This window comes from Vipera ursinii, assembly GCF_947247035.1.
Source record: "Vipera ursinii genome assembly, chromosome: 13".
NCBI lineage: Eukaryota > Metazoa > Chordata > Lepidosauria > Squamata > Viperidae > Vipera > Vipera ursinii.
Genome location: NC_139526.1, coordinates 10,163,105 through 10,186,234, shown reverse-complemented (window position 1 = coordinate 10,186,234; position 23,130 = coordinate 10,163,105). Strand labels below are relative to the sequence as shown.

Here is a 23,130-nt window from a genome sequence, read left to right as displayed (position 1 = left end):
GGACGATGTCTTATGTTTTCATGTAGAGGCGGCAGCCAGCGCAGGGGGGCGATGGGCGCATATGTTAGTATTATGGTTGCTAGGTGGGGGGAATCCCAGCACCCCAGAAGCTCGAGGGCTGGACTGGGCCAGGCACCCACCACTCAGGGAAGCCCGCTCTGGTCCCACCGCCCTCCGCTGGGGACCTCTGGATCACCCCCCAGCCCTGCCCAGGCCCCCACAGGCACCTCCCAACGTGAGCAACATCGAGCTGGTCACGCACACCCCCGGCAACCACAACACTAATGTAAACTGGGGCTTATTTTGGGGGTAGGGCTTGTATTAGGAGCAGCCTGAAAAATCATGCTAGGGCTTATTTTCCGGTTGGGAAATATTTTATTATTTTATTATTTTTGGGGAAACATGGCAGAAGCAAAAGAACGGCACCTCCTCCTTCCTTACTACTGCTTCCTGCAACCGGCATTTGGAGCCAAGTGGCTGCAACTCAGGGTTAACCTGACTCTGAAGACCCTGGGCGTCCTCCCTTAAGTTATCCAGCCCCCTTTGAAAGGAATGTAAGAGTCCACCTTGATGAAGGAATGGAGGACCTGCTAAGGAAAGAAACGCAGTATGGTCCAAGGCAGGGGTAGGCAACCTCGGCTCTTTTATGACTCATAGACTTCAACTCCCAGAATTCCTGAGCCAGCCAAGCTGGCTCAGGAATTCTGGGAGTTGAAGACCATGAGTCATAAAAGAGCCGAGGTTGCCTACCCCTGGTCCAAGGAAAAGTGGAAAGTATGAGAAAGAAACAAGACGACTGTCTTCTGTTGATTCTGTTTAGCGTAAGAAACTCTGGTCGGCTTTCCGTGTTCTGTATTACACCCGACACCAATCAAGTAAGAGTTTTAGTAGACCTGGTGGAAGCTATTTACCTGAGCTAGCCTACTTTGAAAGGTTAGTGGCCTTCACATCTTCAACGCATTAGAACGTCTATGCTGGATCAGGACCCAGATTGTTGGGGGCAATAAGCTGACTTTGTAATAATGCCGCTTGGGGGGGGTGAAAGCCCTAATAAGCAGGCATATACATAGAATGAAGGCTATTGCTAAGCACATTGGTTTGTGCTTAAATTGTAAGCCGCCCTGAGTCTTCGGAGAAGGGCGGGATATAAATGGGATTAAAATAAAATAAAAATAAAAATAAAATCTTGGTCCCACAGGTCTCTGGGGACACCAGCAGAAGATCCAGACCTCCTCCTCCTCTTTTACTACAGGTCCCCTACAGGCTCTATTTGGAGGCGAGGGCCTCTGACCCAGACATAGCATTAAGACTTCAAAACCCGTAGTCCTTGACAAACCTGTCCTCCATGAATTTATCTCATCCCACTTTAAAGGCAACCAACTTTTGAAAGACAGCTTTTGAAGCCAGCAATGCCCACAGTTTGGAGAGAGCGGACCATTCGTTTGAAAGAGGGGTAAAAGAATCCATCGATGCTAGAACTGAACAGCCCTCCTCCCTCAACAGAGAGGGAAGAATAAGACACTGCCTATCTCCAGTTTTGCCTTTTGGTACTCTCCCTAGGGTTTAAAGCAGAGATATCACCCTGTCAACAAAAGTGCATATAGTCAAGGCCATGGTCTTCCCAGTTGGCTGTGAAAGTTGGCTAAGTGCCAAAAAATTGAGGCCTTTGAACTATGGTGCTGGAGAAGACTCCTGCGAGTCCCTTGGACTGCAAGGCGATCAAACTGGTCTGTCCTAGAGGAGATCAACCCTGACTGCTCTTTAGAAGGCCAGATCCTGAAGCTAAAACTCAAATACTTTGGCCACCTAATGAGAAGGAAGGACTCACTGGAGAAGAGCCTAATGCTGGGAAAGGTTAAGAGCAAGAGAAAAAGGGGACGACAGAGAAGGAGGTGGCTGGATGAAGTCACTGAAGCAGTAGGCGTGAGCTTAAATGGACTCCAGAAGATGGTAGAGGACAGGAAGGCCTGGAGGAAGGTTGTCCATAGGGTCGCGATGGGTCGGACACGACTTCGCAGCTAACAACAACAACATCTCCAGTTTACAACGCAGCCCTTGAAGCAGTTCCAAGAAGATTCCACAAGCAATTGGACCCGATTCAATGACCCTGAGGACACAGATAGACCCCCAAGTGGCCTCAACAGCTCTCAGAGAGTACTAACGACCAGATGACTGCAAAGATTTACAATCCTTCCATCCCCCTACCACCCAGTCTCAACTGTCAGTACCTATCCTTCCATCTCCCCGGCGTCAGAACTAATGAAGCTTCTTGGATGAGAAGCGAAACAATTTCTTCTTCTTCTTCCTCAAGAAAAAACAGTTGGTTGCCTTTTGAATTAACCCCCCCCCCCAAATAGCAACTTAATGGTAAAAAGGTGACTCACTGCCCTTGTTCAGAAGACCCCAGCAGCAATGGAAAAGCAGCGTTCCTGCAGATCTTTGTCTCCAGGATTTTATTCACTTCCAAGCTTTGTAACTTATTCAGGTCAATGCCCTGTTTTGTGACGCTTAATGGCCTTAAAAGAACAGACAAAGGCAAGGAGGACTAGAAAATACTGGGTCCACTGGATGCAAATGGAAAATGAGAGCCAAATAGAGCATTTGTATCTGGAGGCCGTGTCTCCTCTAAATAAGGATATTTTATTTAAAAAAGGTAAAGGTAAAGGTTCCCCCGCACATGCGTGCTAGTCGTTTCCGACTCTAGGGGCCGGTGCTCATCTCCGTTTCAAAGCCGAAGAGCCGGCACTTGTCCGAGGACGTCTCCGTGGTCATGTGGCCGGCATGACTAGATGCCAAAGGCACACAGAACGCTGTTACCTTCCCACCGTAGTGGTCCCTGTTTTTCTACTTGCATTTTTACGTGCTTTCGAACTGCTAGGTTGGCAGAAGCTGGGACGAGTAACAGGCACTCACTCTGCTACGTGGCACTCGGGATTTGACCCGCCAAACTGCCGATCGACAAGCTCAGCGTCCTAACCCACTGAGCTACCGCGTCCCTTATATTTTATATTTTATTTACAGTAGGTGAAATGGGAAAGGATGGCTTCTATGTCTCACTGGCTGCCATTTCTCTGGACGGCACTTTCTCCCCCTCAGGGTCTGCTCCCTATCTCAAGCACCAACCCAAGGAGACAGACTAGATCCCTGAGATTTTGGATCAAAAATCATTAGGTTTGGGGGGGGGAAGCCCTGTGATCTGCTGAAGTTACGACGGCCCTGAGGAAAGTGATTTATGATCGTTTTTCACACTTAACGACCGTGGCAGCACCCCTTATGGTCAGTGATCAAAATTCAGAAGCTTGGCTCGTATTTACAGTGTCCCGGGGACACACGATTCCCCCTTTTGTGACTTTCTGATGAGCAGAGTCAACGGAGAAGCCAGTTTCATCTAACAACTGTGTCACTAACTTAAGAACTGTGGCAAGAAAGGTCGTAAAATGGGACAAAATTCACTCAGCCAATGCCTCCCTTAGCAGCAGAAATTTTGGGCTCAGTTGTGGCCGTAAGTCGAGGACTACCTGTGTGGTCTTTATGGACCACCTCGCTTTTGGCATCTGTGCGGATGTTACTGCCCAAGCTGTGATATGTTTCCACAATAGGACATTCTGAGTGTATTAAAGGAACTGAGATAAAATTAGATCCTTCTAAAGGAATGGCTGTTATCAATCACCCACTCCCCTTTTCTCCTTCACTATAAATTCCTCTTTTAACACACGGACCCCCTTCTCCCCTCCTCTTTCTCCTCTCCAGGATGTATTAGAAATGATTAAAAACTGGAACAGGAGGAAAGCAAGCTCTGAATACAAGGACTGACATCAACCTGCTCTTAGCGCTCGTTGGTTTTAATGGAATATAAATAATGGATTCTCCACTCCAACACACACACACACACACACTGCTGGGGGAGATCTTTGCATTTCCCATCAGCTGGTGAAATGCACCGTCTTTCCTTGCAAGCGGGGGACCTGTTGGAAGTTACTGATTCAGCTTTGGCTGCTGCAGATCCAAAACATAAAAGGCTGTGAGCAAAGACCAAGACAATGAGTTCAAGGATGTCCACCACAATGGAAGGGCAAGCTTTGGAGCGACACAGAACTCTTTCGGTAGTTAAAAGGATGGAACAGACGTGGCCACTTGGGTGTCCTCCACCCATTGCTTCAAACAGAAGTTTCCTGGAGCTACCGTTCACGTCCACTTCATTGCATGTGAACGCCGCAGTGGTTACCCGGCTTAGATTTTGGGGGTATATGTCTGCCTTCAGCTCAGTGTGGATTCCTGTAGACTGCCTGGACATAATGCTGCAGGGTGGTGTGTGTGTGTGTGTGTGTGTTTGACAAGATTTTAAAAGAGGTTTGCCACTGCCTCCTTCCTAGGGCTGACAAGAGAGAGGGACTGGCCCCCAAGGCATTCAGTTGGCTTTGGGCCTAAGACTAGAACTCAAAGAGTGTCCTGGCTTTTAAACTGGTGGCTTGATCTTTACACCAAGGTTCCTCAGTTGCCCTGCCTGAGGCATTCAGGGAGAGGAAGTATCTTAAAAGTTGCCAAGGTTGACCCAAGGGTGCAGTTATGGCGAACTTTTGGAGACTGAGTGCCCAAACTGCAACCTAAAACCCAGTTATGTATCATCGGGTGCCTGGTAGGCGTGGCCCATTGGGTGGGCATGGCCACGGTGGCAACGGCAGACTGGGTGGGACTAAAAAGTTCAATCAATCAATCCCAACTTTGCGAGATCTTTTTTTTCCCCCGCCAGAAGTTGAAATTGATTGATTGATTGAACCTTTTTTTTTTTTGCACCCGGCGGCGGAGGCCTAAAGCCAAAAGGTTTTATAAAACCCAGCTGAATGTTTAGGACTGGGGCGACGGCGCCCGTGCCCTCAGAGAGGGCTCTGTGTGCCACCTGTGGCACTTGTGCCATAGGTTCGCCACCACGGCAAGGGTGCTTCACCCCCCCCCCCACAAAAAAGGCAACAGGCTGTTCTTGTTTTTTTTTCCCCTTGAAAAATGTTTTGCTTCTTCTCTTCTAAGTGACTGGTGGGGGAAGGAGAAGATTTGACGGTTGGCAAGGTTGAGAACCACTGCTTGTACAGTCAACGCTCTGATGATGGTGGTGGTGACCTTCCTGACGTTTTCCTGGCAAGGATTTTTTTTAGAAAAGTGGTTGGCCCTTGACTTCTTCGTTCCAGAGGTGAGATGTGGGCTGCCTCGCCCCCCCTCCCCCAGACACCCAACTGGCTTTGTGCCCAAGGTGGGAATAAGACTTGAGGCCCTCCCCAGTTTGAGGCTAGTGCTTAACCTAGGGGTCTTCACACTTGGCCCTTTTATGACTTGTGGGCTTCAACTCCCAGAATTCCTCAGCCAGGCACGCGTGCCTGGCTGAGGAATTCTGGGAGTTGAAGCCCACAAGTCATAAAAGGGCCAAGTTTGAAGACCCCGCTGGCTTAACTTTTCTGCTGAATGAGTAGAAGACTTCCCCACGCTGTTCTCTCTTGTCCTTGGTCCCCACCTGCCTCCTTTCCACTCCAGATATAGCAGGGGTGTTAAACTCAATTTCATTGAGGGCCGCATTAGCATTGTGGTTGCCCTCGGGGGGCCGGGGGGGGGTATGGCCAGGGTGGGCACGGTCTACTGGGTGGGCGCAGCTGGAGTGCGTATGGCCTACTGGGTGGGCGTGGCCAGCTCTACATCATTGGCATCAAGGGTGCCTATGGGGGCCTGGGCAGGAGTGGGACAGATCTGGGGGTCTCTGGCAGAAGGAGGGTCTCTGGGCCAGGGCCAAGGCAGCGGGGACTGTTCCCTCACTGTTTCCAGGATCCCTTCGGGGGCCACATGAAACCAATTCGCGGGCTGGATTCGGCCCCCGGGCCTTGTGTTTGACATGTCTGAGATACAGTAACATCCTTGTATGAAGCACAACCAAGGAGAGGCTGAAAGCAAGCTCCTGATTTTGCGACGTTTCAGCGGGTCCGAAGGAAAGGAACGAGGCTGCCCTTTTGCCTGGGGGAATTTTTCTGAAAAGGGGCTGACGCTTCCTTTCAGGGAGGAATGAATTCCTGGCGGCCACGTCAACCACAAGCCCACCTCAAGCACTTCCCAGAGGAGAATCACCCGGCCTCCAAGTCCCCTGCGTGTTTGCAAACTGTGTAAGAGCCGTGCGGGGTTAGAATGTGGTTAGAATGCAATATTGCAGGCTAATTCTGCCGACTGCCAGCAGTTCGATCCTCATCGGCTCGAGGTTGACTCAAGAGATGCCCAAATTGACTGCTTTGATTAAAGGAAAAAAAACCAAAACAATTACTTTTGTTTCTATTTGGAAACCCCATCCGGCTTTGTGTGTGAGGTACAAAAAAAAAATAATATGAAACTTTGTGTGCTTTTGCCGATTAATAGGTTCGTTGTCACAGAAATGGCTACTTTACATTATTATGTAAAAGTACAAAAAATGAAGTTTGATGCTATCATCTTATTCTACCGCACCCAAGGGAGACAGAAGTCAATGCCTTTTCTTTCTTTTTTTCTCTCCTTGCCCCACACTTTTCCTTTCCCCTTCTCCCTCCCTTATTTTCCCACTATTTTCTTCTGTATTTTTGTATTTTATATTATCAACTAATAAACAAAACATGTTCGAAAAAGCTTGACTCAGCCTTCCATCCTTCTGAGGTCGGTAAACTGAGGACCCACGTTGTTGGGGACAATACGCTGACTGTGCAAACTGCTTAGAGAGGGCTGTGAAGCACCATGAAGTGATATGTAAGTCTACGTGCTCGCCATTCCTTCCTTCCTTCCTTCCTTCCTTCCTTCCTTCCTTCCTTCCTTCCTTCCTTCCTTCCTTTCCTGACTGGCTCAAGGTTGACTCAGCCTTCCATCCTTCCGAGGTCGGTAAAATGAGGACCCAGATCACTGGGGGCCATAGGCTGACTCTGTAAACTGCTTAGAGAGGGCTGTAAAGCAGTGAAGCAGCATATAAGTCTAAGTGCTACCTTCCTTCCTTCCTTCCTTCCTTCCTTCCTTCCTTCCTTCCTTCCTTCCTTCCTTCCTTCCTTCCTTCCTTCGTATCCTGACTGGCTCAAGGCGGACTCAGCCTTCCATCCTTCCGAGGTCGGTAAAATGAGGACCCAGATTGTTGGGTGGCAATAGGCTGACTCTGTAAACCGCTTAGAGAGGGCCGTAAAGCACTGTGAAGCGGCATGTAAGTGCTCTTGCTATTTGCACAGATCCTCTGATTGTAACTGTCTCTCTGTGTTCAGAACGAAGGAATCAACACTTACGGAAACGTGGCGGCCGTGGCTAGTTTGGTGTAGACTGCGGTGCTGAGAAGTTCCTGGCTGATGCAGGAGAAGCAAAACGGGGGCGGCAAGCGGTGTTTGTAGCAGAACTCGGCTGGGGAGAGGCCGTGCGGAGGGGACGTTTCTGGCAGGTCAGTTTTGGAGCCCACAAAGAGACAAGGAATCTGACTGTCCATGTAGTGCTGCTGGAGAGGGCAAGGAAGAACAGTGGGGGGCGGTTATTTCTGGCGTGGCCTATCAGACGTGGGCTTGCAAGATCTAATTAACATTTCACCTAGATTAAAAACAGAGGGGGAAAAAATTAATGTTAAGGAGATCTGTGTTCAGATACTCATGCCTAGGCAAGCTAGCTCTGGAAGTGCAGCATCGTTTATGTGGGGGGAAAAACCAGATACAGGACTGGCGTAGGAATCCTCGACTTAGACGACCACAGTTGAGGCCAGAACTGATGTTGCTACATGAGAAATTTGTTCATCTCTTTCCTTCTCTATCATCTATCATCTCTTCCCTTCTCTTTATCTATAATCTATATCTATCTGTCTGTCTGTCTATCCATCCATCCAATATCTATCATCTCTTTCCTTCTCTATCATCTTTCCTTCTCTCTCTCTCTAATTTATATGTCTGTCCGTCTGTCCATCCATCCATCCATCCTATCATGTATCTATCATCTCTCTAATTTCTTCCTTCCTTCCTTCCTCCCCCCCCTCTCTCTCTACACACACACACACACACACACACACACACACACACACACACACCTCTTTGGTCATTTGGGTTTTTTCCCACGTAAAATTGGAGGTTGGGAAAAAACCCAAATGACCAAAGATCTACATACAAACACCCGCAAAAACCTCAGAAAACATATATATATATATATATATATATATATATATATATATATATATATATATATATATATATGTGAATTCTTTGTTAGCAACCCAAAAATTTACACAAATATGAGCTGTCACTGCTGTGATTACTGCCTGTTGATGGCCTTGGGTTAGACTGAAACAGGAAATAAGATTTGTCCCATGTCTGGGGCCTAGCAAGGTATTCTAAATACTTAACAAACACTTAACACACACACACACACACACACACACACACACACATATACACACACACACAATTTATGTATCTGTTTATCATCTAATCCATCATATTTAAGAACTCCAATCATCTTCAGAGAAGGACCGTCGTACATATGAAACGGCTGTCAAACATCTGAATGTAAATCACGTAACCGTGGGGATGGCGCAACGGTCATAAGTGTGAAAAATGGTCCTAAGTCACTTTTTTCCAGTGCCGTTGTAACTTCAAACGATCATTCAATGAACTGTTGTAAGCTGAGGACTATCTGGATATGCCCTGAGCTTACAACTGGTCACGGTGTGATCTACCGTTTGATGTGAGATCCCACAGTCACACTGAGGGGAGGGTGCTACGTATATTCCACTGATGCAGTTATTCAGGATTGTCCATTGTCAGTTGGGATCGCTATAGCAGAGGGAGGCAAACTTTTCGCAGAGAGTTTGGAAGAACCTCTTCTGGAAGAGCTGCAGATTGTTGGGGGCAATAAGCTGACTTTTTAATAATGCCGCTTGGGGGTGTGTGAAAGCCCTAACAAGCAGGCATATACATAGAATGAAGGCTACTGCTAAAAGCTTGTAAGCCGCCCTGAGTCTTCGGAGAAGGGCGGGATATAAATGTAATAAAAAATAAATAAATAAATAAATGGGGTTTCCATTTTCCCCCCCTGATGTTTATTTATTAAGCAATCCTTTAAATACCATCCTCCGTCTTGATTACAGTCATCAATCAGCACAAAGGAAATCCCAACGCTGAGATTAACTATAGATGGGGAGGCTAGACCGGGAGGATTAAAAGAAATTAAAGGGAGGCATCCAAGGAATGTTAACTTAAAAAAGAGTAATAGGCCTAGAAATTGTTAAGACAACGGAGTCAGGATCGTGTAGGAATTACTTTCGAAAGTCAAACTACAAAGTGCCACTAAACACAGCAGTGAAAACAGCCAAAGAGGATTCAAAGATTGTGGACTTCAATTAGGAACCAGCCTCAGACAATAACTAGCTTTCGTAAAACATTTCTCTTTGCTTTACAGTATCTTCTCTACATGGAAACTCCTGTTTTAACGTTTTCTTTTTCAAATGAAAGTTGCAGGTAGCAGTAAGAAAGCTCCATGGATGGGTGGAGAGGAGAGGTGAGGAGAGAGAAAAAGGATGTATTTTCAAAGATAGATCCATCCATCCATCCCATCATATATCTATCATCTCTTTCCTTCTCTATCATCTATCATCTTTCCTTCTCTCTTTATATACGTAATCTATATCTGTCTGTCCGTCCATCCATCCATCCTATCATATATCTATCATCTTTCCTTCTCTCTCTATATATATAATCTATATCTATCCATCCTATTATATATCTATCATCTTTCCTTCTCTATCATTTTTCCTTCTCTAATTTATGTCTGTCCATCCATCTGTCCATCCTATCATATATCTATGATCTTTCCTTCCTTCCTTCCTTCCTTCCTTCCTTCCTTCCTTCCTTCCTTCCTTCCTTCCTTCCTTCCTTCCTTCCCTTTCCTTCCTTCCTTCCCCCCACTCTCTCTCTCTCTATATATACACATATACAGACACACATATATATAAAATTTATGTCTGTCTGTCTATCATCTAATCTGTCATATTTAAGAACTCCAATCATCTTCAGGGAAGGACTGAGTGGTGTATAATAAAACAACTAGAAGCATAAAAACAGTACAGGTAGTCTTCAACATACAATCACAATTGAGCAAGCCCAAAATTTATGTGGCTAAGCGAGAAAATTTGATAAGTGAGTCTTGCCCCATTTTACGAACTTTCTTGCCACCGTTGTTAAGTGAATCACTGCAGTTCTTAAATTAGCAACCAGGTTGCTAAATGAATCTGGCTTCCTCCGTTGACTTTGCTTGTCAGGAGGTCGGAAAAGAGACCATGTGACATCAGGACACGCCAACCACCACGAGTCAGTTGCCCCGTGTCCAAATTTTGATCATGTGACCCTGGGGATGCTGCAACGGTCGTAAGTGCGAAAAATGGTCATGAGTCACTTTCTTCAGTGCGGTCACTATACAAACTCTTGTAAGTTGAGAACTACCTGTATAGAAAATTTAAAAGAGGCAAGGAAACTTGAAATTAATTAAATTTCAGCATCAGGCTTTGGAGACCCACTGCTTCTGAAAGCAGGTAGAAAAACTCACCTTATAAATATTAGCACAGTAATTAAAAGACTTGTGGTCTGCCACGTCATACAAGAAGCAGAAAACGTCACAAGCTGTGTCGGAGCTCTTCGCAAATTCCCCATCCGCCTCAATCTCCTGCAGCTGCAGAGACAACACAAAGGAGATCCATATTATTTTTTTCTAAACCATCCAGATACTTTCCGACTAAACCAGGGGTCGGCAACCTCGGCTCTTTTATGACTCGTGGACTTCAACTCCCAGAATTCCTGAGCCAGCTATGCTGAACCTCGGCTCTTTTATGACTCGTGGACTTCAACTCCCAGAATTCCTGAGCCAGCTATGCTGGCTCAGGAATTCTGGGAGTTGAAGTCCACGAGTCATAAAAGAGCCGAGGTTGCCGACCCTGGACTAAACAATGGTTCACTCATCGTATGCATCGGGATTTTTTTAAAAAATGAATCAATAGATTGCACTTACAATTAAATGCTTTTCCTGCCCATTGACCAGCACCGTATTAATTGAATAGGACGATCTGTTTTCCTCAGATACATCTGACCTGAAAGAGGGAGGGAGGGAGGGAGGAAGGATGGTTTTGAGGAGGAAGGAAGGAAGATTGATTTGATGTAAAAGAAAGATTAATTTTGATATGGAGGGAGGAAGAGAAGGAAGGTGGGGAGGGAGGAAGGAAGGAGGTAGGGAAGGAAAGAACGAAGGAGGGAAGGAAGGGAGGGAGGGAGGAAGAGAAGGTGGGGAGGGAGGGAAGGAAGGAGGGAGGGAAGGAAGGAACAAAGGAGGGAGGGAAGGGAGGGAGGGAGGAAGGAAAGGTGGATAATGATGATTATGTATCTCTCCCAACCTGATACTGTCTTGGGAATGCCATTTCAACAATCCTGAAAACCAAGCATTCTTGGGACTTTTAGTTTTAGTAGTCCAGATCCACCACCCCACCCCCCAAAAAACACATTTAGAAGAGGGGATAAGCTGCATTCTGGAAGCCTAGAATGATTTGGGCCTTGAAGACAAAGTGGGCCTCAATTAAGACATTGTAAGAAATCACTGGCCCTCAAATTCCAAGGATTGGCGTGTGGAAAAAGCCACCATGGGGTTGGGGTTAAGGCGATGGGCCAGGACTGGGATGAACCATGTTCAGGTCCACCTGCCATCTGACAAGCAGGGGGCAGGAATGTGGTATATCACCCACCTGAAATAGCTGGCTGGGAGTCTAGGGCAGGGGTCTTCAAGCTTGACCCTTTTATGACTTGCGGACTTCAACTCCCAGAATTCCTGGCGTCCCTGGCTGAGGAATTCTGGGAGTTGAAGTCCACAATGAAGACCCCTTGACTTGTGGACTTCAACTCCCAGAATTCCTCAGCCGGCATGTCTGGCTGAGGAATTCTGGGAGTTGAAGTGCACAAGTCATAAAAGGAAGGGCCCCGTTTGAAGACCCCTTGACTTGTGGACTTCAACTCCCAGAATTCCTCAGCCCACAAGTCATAAAAGGGCCCCGTTTGAAGACCCCTGGTCTAGGGCAATCTTTCTCAACCTCGGCAACATTTAAGATATGTGGACTTCAACTCCCAGAGTTCCTCAGCCACCATTACTGGCTGGGGAATTCTGGGGAACTGAAGCTCCACACATCTTAAAAGTCGCCGAGTTTGAGAAACACTGACTTAAGAGGCCTCTTGGGATCAACCGTCAAAGCTCACCCTGATTCTGTACTGGTCCCAACTGACATGGGTAATTTGTTTTTATCTGAAGGGCAGACTTAAATAGGGGGCGCTGTTCTCCACCGGGACGTACCCCCACATCCTTGCCTAGAAAGGCTTGCAGGAAAGCAGACTTGCCGGCTCCTCGGGACCCGATCACTTTGCAAAGGAAGACGTTCCGGTGGGTCTGGCCTTTCTCCAAGTCCACCTTTTTTTCCCGGGTGACTAGAACAGAATGGAGAGGTGGATGAGAAAGGATAATGAAGGGAGAGGCCTTTCCTTCCTGCCTCCCCAACTTCCTTGTGTCAGAGCACGCACAGTCTTATTGCGCTGAGGTAACCCAGGAGTATATACAGTAAACAGTGATCTGTATTAAATGGTGGTTTATATTACACTATATCTACAAATATACACCAAAAACAAGATACATGCATGTGGTGAAACAGCAAACTCCAATACACAGCAATTACAGCAGTCAAATGGAGAAGAGAGAGAGAGAGAAAGACTCAAGCAAAAACCTTCCCTTTTATACTCAGACTCTTAAAGGCACAGGCACAGACCCTGCTGAGTCATTCCCATTCTTGCATCGTCCACCTTACATTACATCGTTACATAAGCTGTTTAGCTGTCAAATCATCACCCTGACACTTTGACTTACTGGGTCAAGAATTTCTCACTGCTAAGCTAGGTGGCGAAATGAGTCGCGCCTGACTTGATGACCGTTTCTGCCCCCTGGTTGTTAAGTGAAATCACTGCAGCTGTTACGTGAACCACATGGTTATTAAACGAGTCCGGCTTCCCCCCTCGACTCTGCCTGTTGGAAACCGGCTGGAGAGGTTGCAAATGGGGATCGCGTGACCCTGGGAAGCTGCAACTGTCATAAATACATGTGAGTTGCCAAGGCTCCCAATTTTGACGATGTGACTCTGGGGATGCCACGACGGTCGCTAACTGCAAGGACCAGTCGTTAAGTCACCTTTTTCAGTGCTGTTGTTCAACTTTGAATGGCCACTAAACAAATGGTTGTACACGTAGTACCTGACTTAGGATCGCAACTGAACGCAACATTTCTGTCGCTAAGTGAGACAATTAAGTGAATTTTTGCCCCATTTTACAACCACAGTTGTTAAGCTAGTAAAACGGTTGCTAAAGGAACTTGGCTTCCCCACTGATTTTGCTTCTCAGGAGGTGGCAAAAGGGGAATCACAGGACACTGCAACTGTCATAAATCTGAGCCGGTGGCTAAGCATCTGAATTTCGATCTCGTGACCAGGGAGAGGCTGCAACGGTCGTTGAGTGTGAAAAAAGGAGACATCAATTGTAACTTTGAATGGTCATTAAATGCACGGAGGTAAGCCGAGGACGACCTCTACGTTGAGGACTAGCTGCACAGTACCTGAACTTAGAAATCAGCTCAGCAGCCGATTTACCTGTGATGGCGTAAATCTGGGAGTCGTGCTGAGAGAAGATGGGGTACCCCAGGTAGCCCAAGTGTTCTAAGCAGCGATGGACATCCAGGTAGGCCACCAGCCTGGGGGAGAAATCCAAGCACAGAGAGAGAGAAGCGCACCTGTTACAGACCACCCGTGGGGAGGAGGACAAGTGGTCTGACGGGGGGGGGGGCAGAGAGAGGCTGCGCTTACGTCCACTGGCAGAGGAATCCATGCAGAGAAAGCAGGCCTTTATCTGTGGTGCATACCGTGTGGTAGAGCTCAGATCCCCAGGGGGTATAGGGGAACACACCAAAGAAGTTCTGCAACTCGGCGGGCGAGAGGGCGCCGTCACGGTCCTGCAGGCCAGAGGAAAGAAAACGGCCCCTGAGAGGCAGCTCTCCCTTGCTACAGGCCGGCAAGCCCACCATGCCGACAGCATCCTGAGAAGCCCTCTGCTCCTTCGACAAGCTCAGCTGCAAAGTGTTCAGGGTGCGGTGCAGTTGCCCTTAGCATCTTTTGGGCCGAGTAGCCAGACCCAAAGCTGCCTGGAGGATTTTTTTCTGCCTTTAGTCGAATGCTGGAGAAGGGCTGGAGACAGAAATGGCCACAAACTGGCCTTCCTCTCCTGTCTCTCCTGCCAACTGTCCCAGGAGTCAGTGCTGCTTGCCATCACCAACAGAGAAGTCAAGAGTTCTGGCTTCTTTCTTCCTGGGCAAGACGCCTTCAAGAGGAGGAACAGCTTAATCAGGGGGTCTTCCAACTGGGCCTTTTGATGACTTGTGGACTTCAACTCCCAGAATTCCTCAGCCAGGCATGCCAGGAATTCTGGGAGTTGAAGTCCACAAGTCATCAAAGGGCAAAATTGGAAGACCCCTGTCTTAAAGCATCCTGGCTGAGGAATTCTGGGAGTTGAAGGCCACAAGTCCTCAAAGGGCCAAGTTGGAAGACCCCTGAGTTTAATGCTGGGGTCAAAGGACCAGGACAGCTTTCCTTCCCTTCCAGCTCTCAAACTGACGGGATGTGACGCCTCCCCTGTTTTCTTTCCCAACAAAGCGAGCTTTCAGGTTGACACGTCAAGTCTTTCTATGGCTTCTCTTTTCTCTTCCCATTCTCTCAAAAGTCGTAGCTTTCATCATTTCAACTTAAGATAGGGCTGGCATTGCTATCGCCACTTTTGCCAGACGGGAGAATGATAAAACTGAAGAGGAACACGTCTTCCGGAGTCTACAGCAGAGGTCTTCAAACTTGGTCCTTTGATGACTTCTGGACTTCAACTCCCAGAATTCCTCAGCCAGCGTGCCTGGATGAGGAATTCTGGGAGTTGAAGTCCACAAGTCATCAAAGGGCCAGGTTTGAAGACCCCCCCCCCCCCCCCGGTCTACAGCAAGAACCAAGACTGAGCAGACAAGTCCTCCAAGCGACATATTACCAGAAGTCCAAATTCTCTGTTAATGCAGCCCATTCATCACCATGCGTGGTTTTTGCACCCAGCAATGTTGTAGGATCCTTGTACTCTGCCCATCGATGCAAATTTGAACCCGACTGATCTAATGGCTGGCCAAACAGGAAATGCTCTTGGAAAAAACAGAGTCGGTGTGTTTGGGAAGCAGAGAGAGGGGACCAATGAAGATGTGTAGGAGAGGGCTGCCGTATTGTTGCCGTTTGCAAGCATGACTGGGAATTGGAACTGGTATGTTGAAAGCAGCACATTGGCACAGTGAGCACGAAGGAGAAGGGGGACTACGGATTCTATATTTTGGAGCAGTGTTTCTCAACCTTGCTGGCTAGGGAATTCTGGGAATTCTGAAGTCCACACACCTTAAAAGTTGCCAAAGTTGAGAAACACAGCCCTGGAGGCCTCTCAGGGTGGGAACAAGGACAACTTGACTGAGCAAGGCAAGTTCTCTCGAGTTGGACACAAATCAGCTACAGGTCGATACCCAATCTCTTGCCCGTCTCATATTTCCAGCTCAGGAAACCTTGCCAAGACCACACGGCCGAAATTCAGGGGTAGCATTTTTCACCAATTTTGAGAAAGGCTCAAGGAAGAATGCTAATTCCCCCTCCAGGACAATCTATTTAGGGCAGGGCTAGGCAACGTTGGCTCTTTTATGACTCGTGGACTTCAACTCCCAGAATTCCTGAGCCAGCCATGCCAAGGGGAAAGTGAGAGGTTTCCAAGCTGAGCCATGCTGGCTGAGGAATTCTGGGAGTTGAAGTCCACGAGTCCTAAAAGAGCCAAGGTTGCCTACCACTGATCTAGGGCTTCCACGAAAGGAAGGCAAGTTTTTTTTTTTTAAAGAGCATTGCTTCAGGATCAGCCGTCCCTGGCAAGACATGGGATCCACCATTAGGCAGCCTCTCTCGGGGAAAAACACAGCAGGGAGACACTGTTTCGGCCTCTCCACCACTTACCTTGTCATGTTTCTCAAACATCCGTTGTAGGAACTGGTAACCAAAGTGGTTCAGCTCTGTGGAACAGTCCTGGGGTACCCGGATCCTGAACGAAACAAGAGGAGAACTTGAAGCGGATCCTGCAGTCCGACAATTTTTCCAACTACTACAAACCACCTGAGGCACTGCAAATTGGGTGCAACGCAATGTCCAGGTAATCCTTTTATTAGGCCCCCCCCCCCAAAATCAAGCTAGGGCTTTATTGTTGGTGTAGGCCTTACTTTCGGGGAAAACACCATAACTGGGACCAGAATTTCCACTGCCAGTTGTTAAGGGAGCCTTGTCTGATTTTAGGACTTTTTTTTTTTTTGGCCACGGACATTAAGCCAATTTTTTCGGTTCTTAAGATGCAAGTCGAGGATTCGAGCTGACTCACACTGGGCAGAGATAGTCATCAGTCAGCTCCAGGGCATCGTCATAGCCAAAGCGGCGGAGAATGGTCCATGTCGTCTCGTGACGGCCTCTCTGGATGAAGAGGGTGTTGAGGAAAAGGAAGCCTGGGTAGGGACAAGGGGGCGGGTACAAGAGTATTGTTCAGAAAAGGCAGTTACAACAAAGGTACACCACAGGGGACAGATTTGAGTCTTCCCAACCTCTGAGGAGGAACAGAACAGAACACAACAGAACAGCAGAGTTGGAAGGGACTTTGAAGGTCTTCTAGTCCAAACCCCTGCTCAAGCAGGAGACCCTATGCCCATGGTGGCGAACGTGGCACGCATGGCACGCAGAGCCCTCTCTGTGGGCACGCGCGCCGTCGCCCCCAGTCCTAGGCCTTCAGCTGGGTTTTATAAAACCTTTTTGCTTTAGGCCTCCGCCGCCGTGTGCAAAAAAAAAAGAAGTTTCAATCAATTTCAACTTCTCGCGGGGGGAAAAAAATCTCGCAAAGTTGGAATTGATTGATTGAATTTTTCAGTCCCACCCAGTCTGCTGTTACCACCACAGCCACGCCTGCCCACCCAATGGGCCACACCCACCTGGCATCCGATGATACCTTAGTGGGTTTTGGGTTCCAGTTTGGGCACTCGGTCTCTAAAAGGTTCGCCATCACTGCCCTATACCCTTCCAGACAATTGTCTGAAGAATACCATTGGACAATCTCTTCTTAAAAACCTCCAGGGTTGGAGCACCCACAACATCTGGAGGCAAGCTGTTCCACTGATTAATTTTAACTGCCAGGAAGTTTCTCCTTAGTTCTAGGTTGCTTCTCTCCTTGATTAGTTCTCATCCATTGCTTCTTGTCCTGCCTTCTGGTGCTTTGGAGAACAGCTTGACTCCCTCTTCTTTGGGGCAGCCCCTCAACTATTGGAAGACTGCTATCGTATCATCCCTAATCTTTCTTTTCACTCAACTAGACATATCCAATTCCTGCAACCGTTCTTCATACGTTTTAGCCTCCAGGCCCCCAAACACCTTTGTTGCTCTGCTCTGCCCTCTTTCTAGAGTCTCAACATCTTTTTTTCCTATCGTTTCCAGGGCCAGCTACTTAAAGAGCAGGCTGCTGTATTTACCGTTGAGTGTAAGGCCGTTGTCCTGGACACCATCTGTTGTGTTCTTCCACACCACCATTTTTACATCTTCCAGAGCCTGAGGAGCCAACGGGTTTCCAAAGCAGGACTTCTACTTCCCAAGAAAAACAAGGAGATCAGTCACAAAAAGGGACCGGTCTATGCATCAAAGCAGGGCTTTTCAACTTTTTCACCCATTCTACCACTTTTAGGATACGGCAACATCCGAGTACCACCAGTCGCCCAGCAAGGTGTCAAAAACTTGATGACCAGAAAAAAAAGGAAAAAAGTGATGAAGTACAGGTAGTCCTCGACTTACAGCAGTTCACTTAGTGACTGTTCGAAGTTACAATGGCACTGAAAAAAGTGCCCCCCAAGCCACAGCCGAGTAAGACACCTGTCTGCCCGCCTGGCGGCACTCTTCCTCCTGTCCGAGGTTTTCATGGTTGTGAGGATTGGCAGTGGGGGTGGGATGGGGGGGTGTTTGGTTTTTATTCCTGCCCCCCCGCTGGGTGGTTTCAGCAGGTTTTGGTCACTTCACATGACCCTGGGACACTGTGACCGTCATAAATATGAATCAGTTGCCAAGCATCTGAATGTAAATCACAAGACCCTGGAGATGCTGTAACATTCCAGCTGATCGGCGCTTCTGGGCTCAGCGGAAGCGCCGGGATCAGCGCCGAGCTCCAGCTGGAGCCTGGTGCTGATCCTGGCGCTTCCGCTGAGCCCTGACAGCCCTGCAACTCCAGCCGTCTCTCGCTCAGGCTTGTGCGGTGCTGCCACCGGTTCAGCTCATTCCCCTCCCCCGCTACCACTTTTCTAGGATGGTCGTGTACCACCTGCTACGTGCCAATGTACCACAGGTGGTACCCGTACCACTGGTTGAAAAGCCCTGCATCAAAGAACCAATAGAAGCATCATATAGACTCAGAGAGCAGGTAACAACTCAGCTGCTTCTTGAAAGCTGGGATGTTCCATATTCAGCTTGGATATATTCCAAATTCTCTCAAAGTCAACGACTGAGGGATCAAGAGATGTCTGGAAATTGCTTTCAGATCTGAAATACAAGCGGTCCTCAATTTACAACAGGTCATTTACCCACCATTCGAAGTTATAACTTAGGACCCTTGTTCACACTTGAGACCACTGCAGCATTCTCCATGATCATGTGATCAAAACTCGGAGGCTTGGCAACAGGCATGTACTTATGACGGTTGCAGCGTCCTGTGATCCGTGTTTGCGACTTTCTGACAAGCAAAGTCAAGGGCAAAGCCAGATTCACTCAGCAAGCGGCGTTACTAACTGAACAACTGCAGATAGCAAACATGGCAAGAAAGCTCGTAAAATGGGGCGAAACTCATGCAACCAATGTTTTGCTTAGCCACAGAAATCTGGGGTTCAACTGCGGTCATAAGTTGAGGACTATCTGTACTGCTATGCCTATTGAAACCAAAAAAAGGCCTGAAGCTCCCCCATAAGGTTACAAATCTCAACATATCCAGTCAGGGCATCAGATTTGGTACCAACGGACCTTCTGAGAATACACAAAGATTTCCAGTTTCTTCCTCCCACCCCCGCCTCCCCGCTCCAGCTTCCCCCCATTGAAAACAAAACGGTACCTGGAAATAGTTAAGTTCTTCGTCACTTAGGATCTGGTTGTTGTCTTGATCAGACATGTTGAAAATCCGAGTGAGCGCTTGCGCGCATGCTGGCCTTAACTGAACGAACAGAGAGGTGAAAGAAAGAGAGGTAATTTTAAAGAGAGGGAATACGAAGTACCTTGCATTTTCCACAATGCCATCATCCTAGGCACAGAGGGATGGAGAAGACGATGAACTGAAGCTGTTTTGCCTAAGAGTCTGGAAAAGTCTTCTCCAAACTGGTGCTTCTCCAAACGTCTGGAAGGTCAGCTTTGTTGGGAAACTTAGATGAAATCCAGTAGATCTGGAAGCCATCAGGTTGAAGACTATCTTTCCCTACTGTAGGTTCTCTCCCAAGGCCAGAATTTACTATCAGGTCCACAGTTGTGGTCAACAACCAGCTTAGGAACCACAGAGTAACAAAATTGTATATAGCAATAGCACTTGGACTTATACACTGCTCTTTAGGGCTTTGCAGCACTCTCTGGGCAGTTTAGAGTTTAGGGGTCCCCAACCCCAGGTCCGTGGACCGGTACCGGGCCGCAGCATGCCAGCAACCGGGCCGCACAAAAAACAAAGCCCCATTTGTGGGATGCAAGCAGCACACAAGACCACGCGCCCTCCAGTCCACGGAAAAACCTCTCTCCACTTAACCGGTCCCTGGTGTCCAAAAGGTCAGGGACCTGTGATTTAGAGTCAACACCTTGCCCCTAACAATCTAGGTCTTCACTTTACCGACCTTGGAAGGGCTGAAGGCTGAGTCAACCTTGAGCTGTTCAGGATCAAACTCCAGGCTGTGGGCAGAATTTTTGCCTGCAACACCGGATTCTAACCACTGCGCCACCAAGCCTCATGCAGAGTTACACAAAGCCAAGATTTAATCATACGTTTATTGGCTCTGCAAATGGCATTGCGGCGAGCCCCTCCATACCGCCTAAAACCAGCAACTGAGATTTACAATAGACAGAGGTAGTCCTCGACTTACGTCCACAACTGAAGCCCAAATTTTTGTTGCTAAGCGAGACATTTGTTAAGTGAATTTTGCTCGTTTTTTGCCGCAGTTGTTAAGTGAATCGCTGCAGCTGTTAAATTAGTATCATGGTTGTTAAGTGAATCTGGCTTCCCCCATTGACTTTGCTTGTCAGAAGGTCGCAAAAAAGGGGATCACGTGACCCCGGGACACTGCGACCGACGTAAACGTGAGTCGGTTGCCGAGCGTCTGAATTCTGATCACATGACCCTGGGGATGCTGCAACGGTCGTAAGTGTGAGAAAAGGTGGTAAGCCACTCTTTCCAGTGCTGTTGTAACTTCGGTCCCTAAATGAACTGTTGTAAGTCAAGGATTACCTGTAGTCATTAGAATTCTTTTCGCCATGGCTTTCTCGTTTTCCTTTAATGAAATTTACTTATTAGAAGTTCTAGTAAGCTTGTCTAACTCATTCCGGTCCTGCCTGCTACGCTAATAGCAACGTTATTATGCAGATGTTTACCTGTTTCTCCTCCGGATCATAGAGAGGGGCAGTTGGGTGAAGAACAGCTTTCTGGGCATAGTAGAAAAGCTCGGAAATGTTTTTCAGATTCTTCGCCGAACACTGGTGTAGAAAGAGGGAGAGAGACGCCGATTCAGAGACCAGGAAGTGCTCGTCAGTAAATAAAACCGATATATTGAAACGACACTCAAAAGTGCTCCATCTCAGGACGACCACGAAAGCAGGCACCAATGAAAGACTACAAGCGAAGCCTCTTTTCCTCCAGTTCTCACTGGAAGAACAATTTTGGTGTGGCGTCGTATCACCTCAGAAGAGGGAAAAGCAGAGAAGTCGGTGGCCTAAATTTGGGGTCTCCTGGATGCAAAATATGTGCTCCCGCTAAATCAGCGGAGGAGTTTCTAGTTCAACTCTCGTAAAGCAGAGATCCTCAATCTTTCTGGCTTTGTGGCCCGGTGTGTGTGTGTGTGTGTGTGGCGGGGTGGGGGAGAGGGATGGTTCCACGGGAGTGGTGGGCAACTGCGCGCCCGTCTGCAGCTCCCTTTGCGCGAGCGGTGGGCACGTGCACCTGCCACTCACGCAAATGGAGCATGCGGTGCACACGCTCGCTGGCTCGTGACTTCCACGGCCCGGTTCCGAATGGTTGGAGGCCCAGGAGCGGCCTGTGGGTTGGCGACCCCGTCCTAAAGGGCTTCTCCTTCACCCCAAAGTTTTGCGCTAGGTCCCTGCCAACGTGCAGACAATTCCTCACCTCCACACAGGTCTCGATCTCAGAGAACTGGTTCATAATGGGCAGGATGGTTTCCATGGAGCTTCCGGTGTGCAGGTCAGACTTGTTTCCCACGAGGATGATGGGGATCCTTGAAAGGAAGAAACATTTTGGAGAGAACTCTTGAGGATGGGAGGAGGGTCCAAAGGAGCAGGAAAGGGGTGGGGTGGGCAGGAGGGGTTTTTTTTATTTTGAAGCACATGGGAGGGAGATCTAACAATGCTTTTTAACCACACAGTACAGGTAGTCCTCGACTTACAACTGTTCGTTTAGTGACCGCTCAAAGTGAGAGCGGCACCGAAAAAGGTGACTTAGGACCTTTCCCCAAAGCTAGGACCCTTGCAGCATTCCCCACGGTCACATGATCAAAAATTTGCAGGCTTGGCAACCGGTTTACATTTATGACGGTCGCGGCGTCCCGGGTTCACGTGATCCCCCTTTTTGTGACCTTCCGACATGCAGCCAACGGGGGGGGGGGGGGGGAGCCAGATTCACTTAACAACCGTGTGACCAACTTAACAACTGCAGTGATTCCCTTAACAACGGTGGTGAGAAAGGTCATAAAACGGAGCAAAGTTCACTTTAACAACTGCCTCGCTTAGGAATGGTAATTTTGGGCTCGATTGTGGTCGTGGGTCAAGGACTGCCCATAGTTCTGGTAACTTAAGATTGCTGGTTTATTTTGTACACGCTATCCATGGTACACCGCAGGGGGGAGAACTAGCTTTCCCCCAGCTGGCTAGCAGCGTTTGGGGTGCTGGGTCACCCATGCTTTCTTCCACCAACCTCACCGCGCATCCAGGCAATCTGGCGCCAGTGCCACATGGAACGCGGCTGGCTTTTCCCAGAAGGGTAGTACCTATTTATCTACTTGCAGTTTTACATGCTTTCGAACTGCTAGGTGTGCAGGGCAGTGATGGCGAACCTTTTAGAGACCATGTGCCCGAAAACCGGTCCCGCCCCTGCCCCGCCTTCCCGCAGGGCCACCCACTGCGTCCATGGCCCGCTGCAGATCGCCATGGCAGCCCAGCAACGCCATGGCAGCCACGTGCTCCCTCCGTGTCCCACGGCATCAACTGTGCATGGAGTCTTGTCCTGGCTGCCATGTCCTCGGCTGCGCTGCTCTGTGCGGGCCGCACGTGTGCCCACAGAGAGGGCTCTGAGTGCCACTGCTGAGCTAAGGCAAATGACAGGAGCTCACTCCACCGCGTGGTGCCGTGGGCTTGAACTGCCGGAGCGCCGACCATCTCTGGCCGACAGATCCGGTGTCTTTGAGCCGCTGTGCCACTACGCCCCCCCCACATTCCCCCTGAAGAAAAACAGATTTGTTAACAGAGCCATGAGAACCAAAGCAGCACAACCCACCCTGTAAGACATTAGATACCTGGCACATCGCTCAATGCCACCATTCACCATTGGAATCCATTTTGTCCGAATCTGGAGGGAAAAGGAAGGGAAAAGCAAGTGGGAGGGAGAATCTCCATGCCCCAACTCAATCCCCGATTTTTAAAGAAATCAGCCCTTGAGGAGACACCCAAGTCCCACCATGACATCGAGGCTCCCCCCCCACTCCAGTCGAGATCAGCACCCATCCAAGGCA

At 48.4% G+C, this 23,130-nt stretch overlaps 1 protein-coding gene across 1 annotated transcript in view; it reads right to left on the bottom strand.

Annotated features, from left to right (window-relative positions):
* RHOT2 (ras homolog family member T2) overlaps positions 1-23,130 on the bottom strand; it is a 39,679-nt gene that overhangs the window by 4,615 nt on the left and 11,934 nt on the right. Inside the window, exons 6-18 of the mRNA XM_083373039.1 lie at positions 22,915-22,967; positions 21,513-21,621; positions 20,765-20,866; positions 19,254-19,352; positions 17,638-17,746; positions 16,506-16,626; positions 16,091-16,175; positions 13,886-14,031; positions 13,673-13,773; positions 12,327-12,467; positions 11,014-11,087; positions 10,555-10,677; positions 7,266-7,468 (exon numbers count right to left, since the gene is read on the bottom strand). Coding sequence (XP_083229165.1) covers positions 7,266-7,468; positions 10,555-10,677; positions 11,014-11,087; positions 12,327-12,467; positions 13,673-13,773; positions 13,886-14,031; positions 16,091-16,175; positions 16,506-16,626; positions 17,638-17,746; positions 19,254-19,352; positions 20,765-20,866; positions 21,513-21,621; positions 22,915-22,967 — 1,466 coding nt within the window. The remainder of the gene's footprint in view (positions 1-7,265; positions 7,469-10,554; positions 10,678-11,013; positions 11,088-12,326; positions 12,468-13,672; positions 13,774-13,885; positions 14,032-16,090; positions 16,176-16,505; positions 16,627-17,637; positions 17,747-19,253; positions 19,353-20,764; positions 20,867-21,512; positions 21,622-22,914; positions 22,968-23,130) is intronic.